The sequence below is a fragment of the Sylvia atricapilla genome, chromosome 5 (genome assembly GCF_009819655.1).
Source record: "Sylvia atricapilla isolate bSylAtr1 chromosome 5, bSylAtr1.pri, whole genome shotgun sequence".
NCBI classification, from domain to species: Eukaryota; Metazoa; Chordata; class Aves; order Passeriformes; family Sylviidae; genus Sylvia; species Sylvia atricapilla.
In genome coordinates, this window is record NC_089144.1 from 52,208,613 (window position 1) to 52,225,124 (window position 16,512).

At 39.1% G+C, this 16,512-nt stretch overlaps 1 protein-coding gene across 2 annotated transcripts in view; it reads right to left on the minus strand.

Moving 5' to 3' along the window:
- Nucleotides 1-1,908: 1,908 nt before the first annotated feature.
- The window catches only part of PDE3A (phosphodiesterase 3A), a 159,853-nt gene continuing 145,249 nt past the window's right edge, over nucleotides 1,909-16,512 (minus strand). For both annotated transcript variants that reach the window (XM_066319504.1, XM_066319505.1), the window contains 5 exons: nucleotides 15,197-15,396; nucleotides 13,542-13,745; nucleotides 12,001-12,156; nucleotides 8,323-8,563; nucleotides 1,909-4,956 (listed from right to left, as the gene is read on the minus strand). In XM_066319504.1, the coding sequence (XP_066175601.1) occupies nucleotides 4,709-4,956; nucleotides 8,323-8,563; nucleotides 12,001-12,156; nucleotides 13,542-13,745; nucleotides 15,197-15,396 (1,049 nt within the window). In that variant the 3' untranslated portion in view covers nucleotides 1,909-4,708. The remainder of the gene's footprint in view (nucleotides 4,957-8,322; nucleotides 8,564-12,000; nucleotides 12,157-13,541; nucleotides 13,746-15,196; nucleotides 15,397-16,512) is intronic.

Genomic DNA, 16,512 nt, shown 5'->3' on the forward strand with positions numbered 1-16,512 from the left:
TGCATAGAGAATGGGACTTGGGAGCATAATTTGCTTAGATGCCAAATGGTACCTTTAAAAGCATCTATTTGAACCTCTATAGCCTTAACTTTCTTGCATATTCAGACCACCAGGATCTTAAGAAATTCTAACAGTAATGGTGGTACACTAACGGTAAAGCCTTAAATCCATCTTTAGGGTGATGATGATGAAGCAGAGAGAAGTTCACACATGATGTCAGAATAAAAACTGATGAAAAACTATCCTTGCATTATTAACAAAAGCATTCTCAAATTACATCTACCCTGAGAACCATTTCCTGCCATAATATGACTGTGTTTACTGTGAGAACCAGCACCCTGCACGAAGTCACAGGGGAGGCCTTCAGTGACACAGAGCTTTGTGTGAAAGATTTCATTCACAGATGAAGGCCATCCAAAATCCTGCCAAGAGCATAGCAAAATCCCTTTTCCCCACATTGTTGCAGCTCCTGATGCACAGCTTGCAACATCTCACCAAACACCATCTTCCTACTGGAGGAAGGAGATGATTTTCATAGACAAGTGTCAAAATGCTCTGCACATTATCTAAAAACAAACCAAGTTTTTAGAATTAGAACATAAATATAGAACATGGTAAACTATGGCCCTTTGAACATGGGGGAAACTATTGTTTTTAGATACACCATTTTTGGTTTCTTAGAAGCTAAAGTCTTACACGCCTCCTAGAAGAAAAGGTAATTAAATAGTTTGGGGTTTTCACACTCTACTTCCAGGTGTTCCCTCTGCAACAAAAGTATAAATGAGAGAAGGTACATTCCATGCTAAACACCATGTGACTACCAACATAAGTGCCAATATAAAGACAGAAGTGTTTACATGTGATTGCTATGTGACACACAGAGTCCTACTGTCACTGCACTGGGAGCTGCAGGGAGTGCAAAAGCCTCACATCTCAGGCAAACTTCTAGACTAGAAGAGAACAGGATCAGACAGCAAACGCCATTTAAGTGGGAAAAAACAAAATATCCAACTGGAAAAAAAAGACCTAGCCTTTCTCTTCCTGTTTCTAAAGAACAGAAAACTAAAGTACTTTGGGTTTGCCACTGCAAAACTCTGTTTTAAATTGGGTTACTTTCTTTACATGTTGCTTTACATATGGTATGTACCAGGAATTCATATCAACATTGTAAACATCCCACCTAAAACACGAGCATTTCGGTGACTGAATACAATTATTTTTCTTTTATTTGTTTTTCTTTCCTAATATATTTCATAGGCTGTGGGTTATTTGGTGCTTGCAACACCAAAGAACTACACAAAATGGAAAACCTTCAAGATCTGCCTCCAAAAGGCTGCTGTAAATGCAGGTGGAAAGTTTTGCATCTTTTGGACTAGAAAATATTATAAAACCCCCTAAATTACCTGCTTCATTATCTATAAACCCCAAAGCACAAAAAAAAAAAAAACCCAAAACAAAAAAAAAAAACAAAACAGAACAAAAAGGTTTTCACATTCTTAACATAAAATCTCTCTGGTATTTTCTTTTGTGTTCTATGTAAGCCAACCTGGAGATTTCCTGATTGCTGCCTGCCAGACATGCACTTCAAAGACTAAGAATCAGATTCATGAGGAGGGACCACCTTCAGAAATTAGATTACTAACTATTTGGAGTGGGGAAAAAAAAGTCACGTCTCACCAAGCTGAGCACTCACAGCTACTTCAGCTTCTTCACTGGAATTTCTTTCTAGTTTGGATAAAAACAAGAATCGTTCTCATTTTAAGCCTGTAAGCAATTTCTTCATCAATGACTCTTCCCATGAACAGGCATTGGGTAGCAATCAATTTCTAACAGCTGCCTTGGCAATGCAGAAAAACTAATGTTACCTAATGCCAACCAAAAACTAACTAGAAAAGTACAATGGTTTAATTTCAGTTCATTTTTAGATAACTGTTCTTAGTTATTCTTAGTTCTCTTCAACCCTATCTATGCCAGTTTAGAGGAATACGTGAAACCCTACTTACAGGATTTTGCCTCATTCTTGAATGCTTCTTTGTAATTTTACAAACTGGGCACACATTAACACTTGCTCCAACAGAATTTTTTCATTTTCCAGCAAAGGCAATATAAAACTCAGTATTAAAATCCAGTTGCAGTGATTATGCACAGAAAATTGAGAAAGAATGCTTGGAGATGTGACATATTAAAGCATCTCTGTAAGTTTAATTTTTAAAGGACAGAATGAGGCATAATAAATCCTTCTCATACTATAAGGTATGCATATCACTTGTACAAGAAAAGCCCAAATAAAATTATCAAAGTGACTGAAGAGATATGAAAAAAATGCAAGCTGGAATTGGTGGAGACTTGCTCAGATCTTGGAGACAACTCTTTTCTTTTGAATGAATTCTTCTATGTCCCTTCCCTTTAAAACAGCAGTGGAATTTGGATCCTTGCCTTCCTGTATTCATTGGAAAACACTTCCTAAATCTTCCTGCTGATAAAAGCATTCAGAACCGTTCTCCAGTCACTCTGCTGAAAGGCAAACACATTTTCTACTCGTAAGAGTAGGACAGGACAATATCAGGGAAATGCAACCAGTAAAAACCCCAAATCTTCTTTTGATCAAAACCTCATTCTGACAGAAACACAAAACAAGAAGGAATTCTGAAGTGATAGCACACACGTGACTGGCTTTGATAGAGAATGTTTTCCAACATTTTGGGGAGGTGTCAACAGGATCATGAAATTTGGTGAATGTGTAACAATAGCAAAAAGTGATGGCTGTAATGACAGAAATTTAATACAGAAAGGACTTCTACAAACTCTGCCTTTCACAAGGAATCTTACTCTCACAAGCAGCTGTCTTCTTGGTAGTGGGCTGCAGAATCAAAGTAGAAAAAGCATACATAGTCAAAGGATTTTTGAGAGATACTGAAGTTTATATATATATATATATATAAAACTCTTTCTGTGGGAACAGATCTCTAAATTGTGGGCTACTGGTTGGTGCTGCCAGTTCCCAAAAGCATTAATATTCTAAAGCCTTGATCCTGTAGACCACTGGTTTCCCAGAAGGGTCTTATACAAATTACTCAAGACTTATTTGTGGGGTTTGGAAATGGCTATAAAAATGTTTTTGTATTTATTTTTTAAAAAATTACCTTTACAAAACAACTTTTCCCTTTTTTCTTTTTCTTTTTTTTTCTTAAAGATATCATTATCTACAGGAATCCATAAAAATTTTTCCATATTTACATCTAGATAGCTAATCATTGACAAATATACCGTGAAATAAAATATTGAAAGTGAATACCCAACCTTTTAAATAGACATTTGGCTCACAGCATAAACAACAGAGAAAACAAATGAACAGAACAACAACAACAAAAAAGATCGGCTGTTCTTATAGGCTTGATCTTTTTCTTTCTCTCTCTCTCTCTCAAAAAAAAAAAAAAAAAAAAAAAAAAAAAAAAAAAAAAAAAAAAAAGGTATATTGGTGGGATCAAACATGCTGCTTCTAAGCAGAACGCCAGCAACAAACTGTTCCCATTCAGCACCTGACACTGAAAACCCAAGTTCTCTGAAGCTCATGTGAGTGGTTGCTGGCCCATGCAGGACTGGCACCTGTCCCCCATGCAGCTCCTGATGCACTCTTTGCCTTTTTCTGGGGAAGGCCATGGCCCCCACGCTCCCCTTGCTTTCTCTCACAACAGTTTAGCTTTGTTCTTAAATGATGCACTTGGTCATTGATGCAGAGAGAGGCAGGGGGTGAGGGCAGAAGAGGACAGAGTGCCTGCAGCTCCCTGATTTCTCTTGCCCAAACAGGCGTGCTGACCCCACACAGCCCTTCACACCTGCAGAACCACAGGGAGGGTATCTCCAGGGGAACACATTGCTGTGCCATGCGGTTCCCACTTTGGAAATAGCGCTCCTGGCACATCCCTTTCACCAGCAGTCCAGGAGGAGCCAAGGAGGAGGAGGAGGAGGAGGAGGAGGTGTCAGCACAGCTGGGTAGGGCCAGTGCAGCTGCCTGGGCCACTGCTGCCCACAGCTGGGGTTGGAGGGCTATGGGAAAGCAAAGCTTCTCAAAATTGTTCCCTTGCAGGCATGAATTCTCTTAAATTCTGGCCTTCTGTTTGTTGTGGTATGCTGGGACATGTGCTACAGCTAGTGTGGTAAGAACTCAGACCATGCTGTGTTTCCTCACATCCACTCACACTTGCAAACACCCCCTCACTCACATATATGTGTTGGCAGGATATATCAGCATTCATGTAAAGCTTTGGAACTTTTATCCCTCAGCATTAAGAGCAAAAGCTACTTAACTGGTACCTTACTGTTAACTGCAAATGTGCTTCAGAAGCAGCATTTCCTTAGATAACTTTCTCCTGTAAATATCACAGTGACCATAATATATCATTAAATGTATTTTGCTGAAGTGTGCAGCCAATAACCCTGGCTATATATATATATATATATTTATATAATTCCGTCCACCCCCAAATCTCTTCAAAGAAAGTCTGTAAAGCCGGTGTTGCAGTGTGAAAGCTTCCTTGAGCATAGGAGTTTAAACAATGTACCTCACCATAAAAAGGAAAGAGAAACAAATGAACAGCTGTAGGCGCATTATCCCATACTTCTACAGTGTTGTGTCTAAATGCTGTGCTGGCTTGAGAAAGAGTCTGTGCACAAGTCAATCTGTCTTAAAATACTGCTGTAAATATTGTCATTGGTTTGGTTCTACAGTTGTGTTCTCCTCTTCATCCTTCTTGGCCTTCCCTTTCTCCTCCTCCTCTTCCCTGATGGCTTGGATTTGTTCTGAAGATTGGTGCAGTGGGGATTGCTCCGTGCCTTGCTTCTCTGACCCAGCTAACCTCTCCTCATCCTCAATCACTTTCTGCCACATCTTATGGTTCTGAAGCAGGTGCTGAGTGATCTGACAGTAGATTTTCCTCCTCTTGAACTTCTTCTTTCCTGTAAAACACCATGCAACATTAATGTACTGGTTTCTAAAGGAGAAGGAAAAGAGACTGAAGGCATAGGAAGCAGTCAGAATGTACATGATAGATTTTTAAACCCAAAAATTTAAACATTGTTAAAATTCAGAAAGCTATGCCTCTCCAGATTTCAGGGAAAGCAAACTGGTTTCCTGTACATTTTGAGCCCCAGCTTCATCCCATCCTAAGGCTGCATGTTGTGCCTGACTCAGTTGCTCACAGCGGTATCTAGTCTTTGAATGATTATGCATAAAAAACGTTGCTGAGCTCTTTCTGCTCATTTTATATTCAAGTTCTTAAAGAGTCTGATCAAAACACAATAAATTCTGTGCCCTCCTCACCCCAATAGATCCCTGCTGATTGTCCTAGGGAAAAAAAAAAAATCCTGATTTTGTTTTCCTATGTTCCATTTTCAAAGTCATCTATCGTTCCACCATAGCAGTCGAAGTGACCTTAAAGCTTAAGCATAATGTTGCTTTGGCACCAGCCTGAGTACTGAAGTACTAATATAGCCAAATACTATCAGGGAGCTTTCTTCTCTTTGCTTTTGAGGCACCTGTCCCCTGCCCTCAGCCTACAAAGTGTTTTTGTCCCTGGTGGTTCTCATGGCTCTTGACACAGCTGACACTACAAGTGCTTTGCTGTCTGAAGGGTGTTTTTTTTTCCCTGTCAATATAGTCTGTCCAATACAGATTGTTAACTCCTAAGTAGTACAAAGTTTGAAAAATTTTCCTGGTCATTAACAGGGACAATGGCAGTCACAGAACTGGAATAATAAAAACCCTCCAAAGACAAATGCTGGTTCTTCTTTAAAGAAGGTGACGTAGAGGAATGTTTTGTACCAAATAAATTTGTGTGGATTAGTATTTGCAGGTTGCCTAAAGTATGTCTGTGTCAGGATCCAAAATGTTGAGCCCCTGAAGCTTTTGAACTGGAAACAAAGAGCTTTTCACTGAGCACAGACCAAATCCAATTCAATCCTTCATTAGAAAGCCCTTGGTTCGCTGTAGGAAACTTTCAGGTTTAGCACTAATAAGAAGACTCTACCCTGCCAATGCTACAGCAGGACATTCTCTCCTGGGTTTCCCAGGTGACCCCACATCTTGTTGCTCTCTGCAGACAACTGCTGTGGAGTTAAATTTTATCTGAATCACTAAAGAGTGAATCTGTTTAATTTTTGTACTTGCATAAGACCCTCAGGGAAAGTACATGCTGCTGTATAGTAAAAAAAAAAAAATTACTTAAGGCTACTTTAAGGTTATAACCCTTAAATTTATCTCAACTGCTTCAGTGAATTATCAGGACCTAGATGAAGTGTTTTGTGCCACAATTATATTTCTATCTGCCTAAAAGGCGTTTTCATCAAAAGATTTTTTCCAATACCTATGCCAGTCTTAATGTCTGTGCATGCGACATCTCAACCTTTTATTGTTTCACAGAGAAAGTTTAGAAAGTCCAAAATTGTGTTAATCACAGGTACACATTTCTAAGGAACTAGAGCCCCCTATATTGACACAAAAGATATCACAGAATCCTGAGGAAGGTCCCCACAGTCACAGAGAATTATGGGGACCTGAAGAAAACAATTTGCCACACATTAGTAAGATCGAGGAGCATCCCCCATTTGGTACAAAAGAAGTAGAAAAAATTCGTTGAATATTTAAAAACTTCTGATACATTAATTTTTCAAGTTTTGAAAAACCATAGTCTAAAAATACCAGGCTGAATAGTAAGGTACTATAACAGGGTAGAATGTAAAAAAGAAAACAGAAGACCACCAAAATCAGTTTGTTTGCAATGTGAAAAGGATTAATAACAATCAGTACTTTAATCTGAAAACAGCATTGTTTGAATCCACTAATGGTAATACAGAAGATGGGTGAATAGAGATACTAGATGAAAGGAAACCAAGGATTTCACAGTAAGTTTAGACACTCCATGGATATATAAGAATATCCTTCATCTTTTTTTTTTTTTTTAATACAGCAGTATCATTAGCAGGCTTTGGGGTCTGTATTAATTACCATTTGCATCCATTTCCTCCAAATAGGCACTACCATAATGGCCAATCTGCCACAAACATGTGGCTCTGCCTATTACAGAACTGACAGATCATAAGGTGCTAAATAAGCCCATGTGTGTTATATTTCTGGATGTTTACTCTTCTCTAGGAGATTTTTTTGTGCATGTGAATGTGCTAAACTTAAAATATGTGTAAGCGTGAGTGCGTGAAAAACAGCAATGATTTCTTAAATACAAACTCTTTACCTCTGGATCTTACTAGAGATAAAAGGTCAATTCTGCACTACAGGAGACAGATTTTAGTTCCACATCCATATGTGGCTTACTGCACTCATCAAATCTCTCTCGGCTTTCGCAACAGAAAACAGGGATGATACCCAGGCAGGGCATGAAAGTGTGTAAGAAAGAACGAAAAAACTGAGGGAAAAAGCTATGTATTGATATTTATGATGAGTGCACTTAAGGCTGCTGTTCCCTAAAACTTCTGGATACAGGAGAGAGAGAGGAAAGAGGGAAATAAAGAGGAGAAAATTTCAGAAGAGGGAAATAAAGGAACAGTAATAGAAAATTCAGAGTGAGAAAGAACATGAAAGAAAGAAAAAGGTAATGCAGGATTAAACTGATAAAAGAAAGAGGTCTACAATTGCAGTATTCTGTCTTAAAAATCACTTTCCACAAGTGCCTCAAATCTCCTTTCAGGGTAAAAAACTTCCATCTCAGTACAGTAAATATTGTCGAAGTCGCCTTTCTAGAAGAGAGAAAGGAGAATAAGAGCTTTAGTTACTGATTAGCCAAGTGATGCAGCTCCCAGCACACAACACAGCAATGCTCAGTGCCAACTCTCCTCCCACTCTTCTCCATGTTACCTTGAGGAGACTTACATTAAAAGGATTCTGTTGTTAAAAACTCTTTTACTGCATCAGCATTTCAGACCCTCATTCTATTATTCCTGTCTGTCATGTTAACTCATGGAAATGACGAGTGTTTTCCTTGAAAAATCTTCTCCCAAACATCCTTCTTCAACTGAAACTCTTGTAGTTTATTCACACCAGCGCTGAAAGAGTCTAGAAAGCCCTCATGCACAGACAGATAATCCACCACCAGAAACCCCAACTAAGGTAGAAATAAGTGGTAGATATGAACACATTGGTCCTGAAACCATGGAGCATTAACAACATAAGTGGCCACAGCTTCACCAAGAGCAGCAAGGACTGATTTACTGTCATTCTGGAGAAAGCCCACATTTAACCAGCCTCTGCTTGGTCTTTTGGTCACAGCGTGGAACTTGTTTTGTTGGGAAACGGAAGTGTCAACCACTTACTGGATTCGGCGTTTTCACAAGTTTCCATTTCTGCTGTTTCTTCCTCTTCTTGCTCATCAGTGTCTCCTGATTCATCACTGTCTTCTATCCATTTTCCCGGCATCAGCCCCGCTGAGTCATAGGAGTTACAGAGTGGCCCCACAATGTGAGTGATGAAGGATTCCTGGAGGTGTGCCAGCTGAGGAGCAGAGCGGTCCATGAAAGGACTGATGGGCAGGCCCAGGCTGGCCTCTTCATCACCCTGGAGATGAAAAACAGCCATAATTTACCCAAGCTAAATGAAACAAAACTATGTCACAAAAAGGAGTAAAGAGTCTCCAACCAATTAGAGATGTTGAAAGAACAACACCTGAATGCCACTCTGGCACTTCCACCATGACCTTGCTGCAGTGTCAAAGGGTCAGTTACAGCTCTGTTCTTGCAGGAGCTGATACCAACCCACTGCTGATAATATGAGTTTAACAAGGATGTTAATGGCTCTGCAGAAGGATGCCCCTAGCCCTGAACTTTACATGGTGTGAAAACTTGAATATTGTTATTTAATTTCTTTCTTCACATTATTAAAAAAAAAATAATCCCTTCTGATTGTGTGATTGTTAGTTCACAACAACCTTGTTTACAGGGAATAAGGCAACTTCTACAAGACAGAGCTATCTCAGCAGACTAGTTTTCTTATTAATTTCATCCTTATTAAAAGTAACCTGGAGATGTCCTCTTGGCTTTGGGTCATAAATATTTGTTTCCTATTGAGTATTAGAACGATCCCTATGAAAGCAACGTATGGCATTGATTTGTTCAAAACCAGGAAATCAATCCCATGAAGCTTTCCGTTAGCTTTTTTGAGGGAGAGAGGGAGGCATAAGATGAGTTTTTTATCTCTCTTCCCATGATGTAAAAGAAAGTAAAATTTCATTGCAGGACCAAATCTGATATCCTCAATTCCCTAACACAGTAAAGCTTCTGGTGATATCAGTTTGCTTTCAGCTGAGCAAACATCAAAACACCAGTTACCATCTCCCCCTCACAAAATATCTAATCTCCCTACTCATGCCCGATACGTAACTGAATGCTGTAATACAATACAGAGTTCTATATTTAAGGATATAGATTAGAATTTGGAGACACATTTTCAGTTTCCATTATGTATAAAAGTATAAACTTTGCTTATATTTATCTCCTTGTAATGTAAATTTTTCAAAAGTAATGGTCCTCATAGCTGACCAACACACTGTCTGTATCTGTATTTGGTGAAGGCCAAAAAATGAGAGCTAAATTCTGGAGTATGTACAACAAATATCTCATTTCCTTGTGTTTTGTTTGTTAATTTTATAATAAGCAACCCTGAAATGTTATGCTCGATGATTAAAAACAAAACATTTGTGCTTACAAAACACTGAAACATGCCATCCATTCTTGAAATAGCAAGCAAATTAAGAAGAGGTGACAGCATGCTCTTTACAGAAACATATCTGAGATTTCCTAGTTGTGAACTGGGAGAAATTCTGACTGTTGAAATGTTTACAAAATCTTTTTTATTGTTCTGTTAAAACAGGATTTATTATGTGAAACATCTTGCAGTGTGTTTTTTTAAATTCTAATATGTCTATCCTGTCTTCAAATAATTATGCTGGACATGTAAAGAGAAGGAAACATCCTGCAACAATATGGCACAGTATTTTGAATATTTTTATACAATACATTTTTAATTAGCAGTTTTTATTTATATGGGAGTGAAATTCTTCAAAGAAATTGATGTTTATTGTAACAAAGATATTTCATGATTTTCACAGTATAGGTTGAATTCACATATGTGTCCTTTTTGATAATACTTCCAGGGAAATTCAAACTTTCCATAAAATTCTCCTTTTTTAGAAATGAGAATATGAAGACTTCCAGTCGCAGAAAAAAATCTAATGCTCAAAAGCATGATGACTATGGTTTGACACACCTCTTGCAACATATTACAGTAAATAAAACCAGATTTTTCTAGAGATAAAAGAAATGGAGAATCTAGCCCATCCTCCTGATTGCCAAAAGCAAGCCCAAGAAAGAAAATGTTCTGTGTTTTGGATCCCATTTCTGAATGATGAAAGATCCTGAACACAGGTTCATACTGTGTAACAGATAACAAAATATCTTCCACATCTGTTCCCTCACAAACTTGATTCACTGTCCAATGCTTTGATGATATTAATATATTGGGACACTTCCCTCTGATATAAATTTTATTGGAAAAAAGAAAAGTCATATTATACATCTGATTAACTTCTTCTGTCTGCATGCACAAGTCACCCACATAAGCTGCAATCACCACCAGAATTGTCAATTGTTGGGACAGTTTTAATGAAGAAGAAAAGCATTTCCTGAAAGAAAATTTGGGACATGAAGGTTGTTTTGGGGCACACTCTCTCCGTTAAAGAAAAAAATGAACAAAAAAGTGGAACCAGCTATATTCATACTATATGTAAGGCTCATTGTACTTTCTTTTCATTGGGAGATTTGAAAGAAGTGAAGAAGGTTCAGGTCAATGGATGAGTTATACACCTTTCCCTGTCTGTTTACATACTTCAGAAGGCAGCAGTAAATCCTGGCTGGACTTTTTCTTTTTTTTTCCAAACTGTAAGTGCAGTAAATTTAAGGGAAGTTGAAAAAGCTTTAAAAGGGATTAGTCTGTGACTCCAAGTTATGGCATTGCCTCCCTGAGAAGTCTGTGGGTTGTCTTGTTCAGTGATTTAGCCTGTTTGCTTCATCTGGAAAGGACAGGATGTGGAGTTAATTCTGACCAGAACATTCAAAATGTTCCCACTCAGGAAACAGAGGAATAGTGTGGGAACAGCCTCGACCCTTGCACTCAGCCGGGCTAAATAGTTTATAATGAGAAAAGGTTCAATTAAGGGCTCCCTTACACCTAGAAAGAGAGGAGCAGTGCCTGGCTGTATTCCCAGGTCTCTGTAAATCAATGTGTGGCTGTCCTCCTTCCTTGTGCCACCAGCATGGCCTTGCATAATTAGTGTGATTGTACTGACAAACCTCTGAGAGCTGCAAATGTTTTAAAATTTAAGTGTGGGTCAGGATCAATGTATAGGGAGCAGATGTGGTTGGCCTGTGATGAGCTGAAACCCTGTGATGAGCTGAAAGCAGTGTTACAGTCCTGCTCAGCACATAGAGGTTCTGGTTGTGTGAACAGAGATGTGGCCTGCAGAGAAGCTAAAACAATCCCACTGCTCTCTTTAGGCATCTGAACAAGGATGTTGTGTCCACTTCTGGAGACTACATGTCAATAAAAGTGTGAGACTGCAGAGGAGAGCCATGAGAACCAGCTGATGCCTTGAGAGAACACAGAAGGAAGGATGAAAACATGGTTTGCACTAAAGAGGGAAATGACAGCCACAGTGACTGACAACAGGGAAAAAAAAAAAAAAGAGGAAAGGAACATTTGTTCACCATGCCAGTGCTTGTCCACAGTGGCAGACTTGAACAGTTTAGCCTGTAGAAACACAATCATCAGAGGTCTCTGAGGACACATCAGAAACTTCAGTGACAAGTGGACTTTCACTGGTCCAGCAAAAAAATGAATTAATGTAACTCTAGCCAACCTCTTCATCCCTATCCTCCGAGATTTCTTCACTCACTATCATGCTTCAGAACACCAGGCATGCAGCTTTGGAATGCATTTACCTGTTCATAAAACTCATTGACGATGCCTTCTGTCCACTGCAGATGCAAGTCTTTGCACTTTGCAGGCCCATTGATGTCAGCCAGTTTGATGCACATCTGACAAACCAGCAAGCGGTCGTTCTCGTTGGTCCAGTCAATTCCAACATCATCGTTCACCTAGGAGACAGGAAAAAGGAAAAATGATGGCAATCCCAGGCAAAAGAGGAAGTTCTGACGTGGGATATTGTACAATGTATTTAGTTGTTTAACAAAATCACCAGGGGAAGCAGGTGACCTAACCCCAAGCTGGAATTAACAATATGGAAAAGGAAAAAAAGGGAAAGCCAAAGAACATTGAGATGAATAATGAGAAGTCAATATTTAGCACATTATGCACCTGTTTGAAAGCACTTACTGGGAAAACAAACAAATGCAATCTTTCCATGGCATTTTTCAAGAAGTTATATTTACCAATAGGTATATAAATATAAATTACTATAAAATACCATGATGGCTTGATTGCAGCGTGAAGATGTGTGTAATGAACTTATTTCCCTGTTTGATCTAAGTATGGCTGAAACTATTTTTTCCCTTTTTTCTTTTCTCTATTTTTCCCATACCTCTCACAAGAAAAAGTGACACATATTGCTCTAAAATAAAAGCAGAAAGGTTAAGGTTGGAAGGGACATGACTAGCAGGGGAGCAGAAGGAGCTCAGACTTTTATGGATCTAGGGCCTCTCTCTAAAGCTTCTTAAAGCCTGACAAAGAGAGATGTTACAAGGAAATGGAAAAAAAAAACCCCAGTCACATGTCTGGTGGCTTCAAAGTGTCAGCACACAGATCCATCCTAAGTCATGCCACAGGAAAACATTTTATCCATATCACTGAAACAGCTAAGAGGTCCTAGGTACAAAACACACTGTTCTGGGGGGTTTCTCACAGGGAACAAGAAGGCAGGTATCTAGTTAACATGCCAAAAACTTTGATGGAGTTTATTAAATATCTTAATAGGAGGTGATTTCTAGTAAGTTAGGTTGAAACTGTGAACTGTTCTTAAGAATGGTTTCTTTCTCAGGGTTGTGATTTTATGGCTTACTGAATGGAGCATGCAGGAAAGATCTTTAGTGACCTTTCTCTGGAAAGAGAAAGGAAAGAAAGGAATTTGATAATACAACAGTAAGAATAAGCCAGTAAAAATTCACTTAAAGTAGCCATCACGGAAACTTGGTAATAACACCTTTGACTTTTTATTCCTGAGTGCTTTGCTAATAGGTCTAAAGTGCCAGTGAACAAGAAAGCAATGTTGAAAAGTAGCCTACAAAAATAGTTCTTAATATTTTTGGCCTGAAACCATTTTCTGAAAAAAAGTAAATATGCATAAGAAGAGAAGCTGTGTTTACTAACTTTGAATAAGTAAAACCCAACAGAATGGCCAGACTATTATTCAACATTTTACAGCACCCGAAAGGACATTCAGAGAAAGCAGAAATCCTTTTTGCTGGATGCTACCAAGGCCCACAATCTTTTCTGACCATCCCCCAGAGACCCAAACTGATCTCACCTTGGCGTTGAACTTGGCTACGAAATCGAAGTGTTTCTTCAGGTCAGTGGCCAGAATGGCCTCGATGACGAGGAAGCGGAAATGTTTGAACTCCACGTGGTCCAGGTTGACCAGGAAGTTGTACTCTGGCCTGGACATGAAGAGGTTCCAGGCAGCAGCAGCGTGGTGGTTCTCCAGCACGGAGCGGTCGTTGTACAGCACCGCCTGTGGGAGCAAAGCGAGGAGCTGAGAACACCTCAGCAAAACCACAGCAAGGGACTGTCCTGTTTCAGCCACAGGTTGGTAGCTGACATGAAACAGGTGTGTGTGCTTCCCTCATTCTCAGAATTGACCTCATTTAGTGGGTAACTGCCTTTGGTAATTGCACCAGGCAGTGGGGTCCATGTAGGGCTGATTCCAAACACAGAAACTAGAGAAACTCCAGTTTTCAATCTGAAAACACATACTCAGCCTGATAGATAAGCTAAAATCCAAAACTGGTGAAATCTTTACCATTACGACTGACAACAGAAAAAAAAAAAAAAAAAAAAAAAAAAAAAAAAGAGGAAAGGAACACTTGTTCACCAGGCCAGTGCCTGTCCACAGTGCCAGACTTGAACAGTTCAGCCTGTAAAAACACCATCATCTAACTCTCATGGTGAGAGCAATTCCATTCACAAAATAACAAGAAAATTATTTATTTCCTATTAAATTATTTTCAAATTAGAGTCAATACATAAAGGCTAATCATCTAACTTCCTTTTCTGATTTTTACAAGCACAAGAGCTATAGCACTTGTTTCTCACAATTAGATTTAAAGATAGTGCATGTCTTCTCCCAATCTATTTACCTTGCCAGAGTATCAAAGCCCTTGATCACAGAAATGCATTGTAGGGATGAGAAGATTACTACCAATTCATAGACACAAACTGATACCAGAGCGAGTTCAGGTGACTTTCTCTTGGTGACAGTAGGTTTGGTTGCAAGCTGGGGAATAAATCTGCCACCATTAAGATATCTTTTTTTATTTCCTCATCCACAGAAGTATTTTTCAGCACAGTGTGCTGAAGTCAGGCAGGTCAGCTATGCAAAGTATGGAAAGATGATCTCATAATTAAGCCAATAGAGAGTGACTCAGAATTACTGAATTCAACCCTCAGGACTGGCAGCAACTTCTGTGTAATCTAAGACTCAATTTTACATTTGTAATACTGAGATTATTTTCCACTCCCTGCCTCCAAATAATCTCATAAAAAGATCACACCTGCTCATATTCTATAGAAACAACAGAAAATGTGTTATGATCATGCACAATTAACTTGAGAAGCACAGTCAACTACACAATTTATTTTCTTTAATCTTTCTGTGCATTACTTGGTAGAATAATTCTTTCATTCTTCCACAGTTGCAGATTCTCTATCAGTCAGCAGAGCTTTACCTTCTTCACTGACAAAGTTTACCAGTACCTTTCTTAACAGATCTGCTAACTGAGGGTGTGTAAGAAGACTCTTACCAGCAATCCCCAAGCGAAGTGATTATTTCTGTCACTTTGACAAGCTGTTTCAAAATATTTGGCAGACTTGTGCTTAATGGAAGCCACCAGCTTCCACCAGCAAGGAAAAGCTGTCATCAAGACCTTCCAAACTGTACAGAAGCACTGCCTGAGATTTATTTACCTGAGGAGCACTCGTTGCTACCAAGAAGGCATTGGTCCTTCCTGGGTGATCATAATCATGCATGGCTGCAGCTACATAAAGAGCCATCAGCTCCAGGGCAGGGATGTTGCCAGCCAGGCACCCATAGCTGTCATCTGTAGGTGTGTATGTCTTCGAAAACACATAGCCCATATGGCCGTGAGTGATCCCACTGTCAGAATCTGAGCAGAAATAAAGAAATGAAAACAATAAAAACCCACTGCCACCTTTTCAGTCACCCACTGTAACAGAAGCAATCAAGGAGGGAGAGGAGGAGTAAGTTTACAGAAAGAATAAATGCAGCCTGACCTCAATGCTTTCTGTGCCTACAATCTAGTGCAATAAGGCAAACAATTGGAAAGGAACAAATTCTGATCCCACCTGGGCATCTTCCAGCCATCCAGCAAAACCTATTCTCAAACTATGCAAGTTACAAGCAGTAAGACATGGATTCACAACCATTCTGGGAGCTTTGTGGGGAAACTTGATCTTCTCACTCCTTTCTCTAATTTCTTTCATCATGTAGAGAAGTCTATGAGACACTGATAGTCCTTAAAGCAACAGACTAGAATTTACTAATTAAACTACAGTGCATGTTTTCAAATACAAATGTCTAGACTTTGGATCTTTGCTGGTAATCCTCTTATCATCCCCTTTTTGAAGCATCTTGAGCATACCTGTCAGAGACAGATACTGAGATGCTCTGCTAATTTAATCCGAATGACCTTGAACAGATCTTGCAAACAGTTGAACAATGTCTTTCAAATAACAAACATCAAAAAGGCCCAGAAATCAACCCCTTTCATTCCACCTCACCTACAAAGCCATTGAAATCCCTTGCTAATAAATTTTTCCAGGAATGAAACAATATAACGTCACACACACAAAAAAAAGGCACAGAAATGGAACAAACGCCTGCTTTTCTACCAACTCTCTGAGAACTCCCACAAAACAGAGACGGGTCCTCTAGTTGCCACAGCTGCACATGGAGAAGTTAATATAAAAATGCAAGAACAACTTCCTGTAGTTGGCAATCATAAAAAAGAAGTGTGGTCTTGTAAAGCAATTGTCAAATGGTAAAAAGTCTTTTTATTTGGAGATAGTGAGGAAAAGCAAAGAACACTTCATGACAGCCAAGCAGCGTCACTACCTGCATGCCCCAGAAATTGTAGAATAGCAAAATAATGAAGGGTTTAAGGATTTAAGTCTATGCTGCCTCTGATACAACACTGAAAAGCACTAATAACACAGTTTTCTGGGAAAAAAACCCTCTTGCAAAAATCAAATGGTAACAAAGA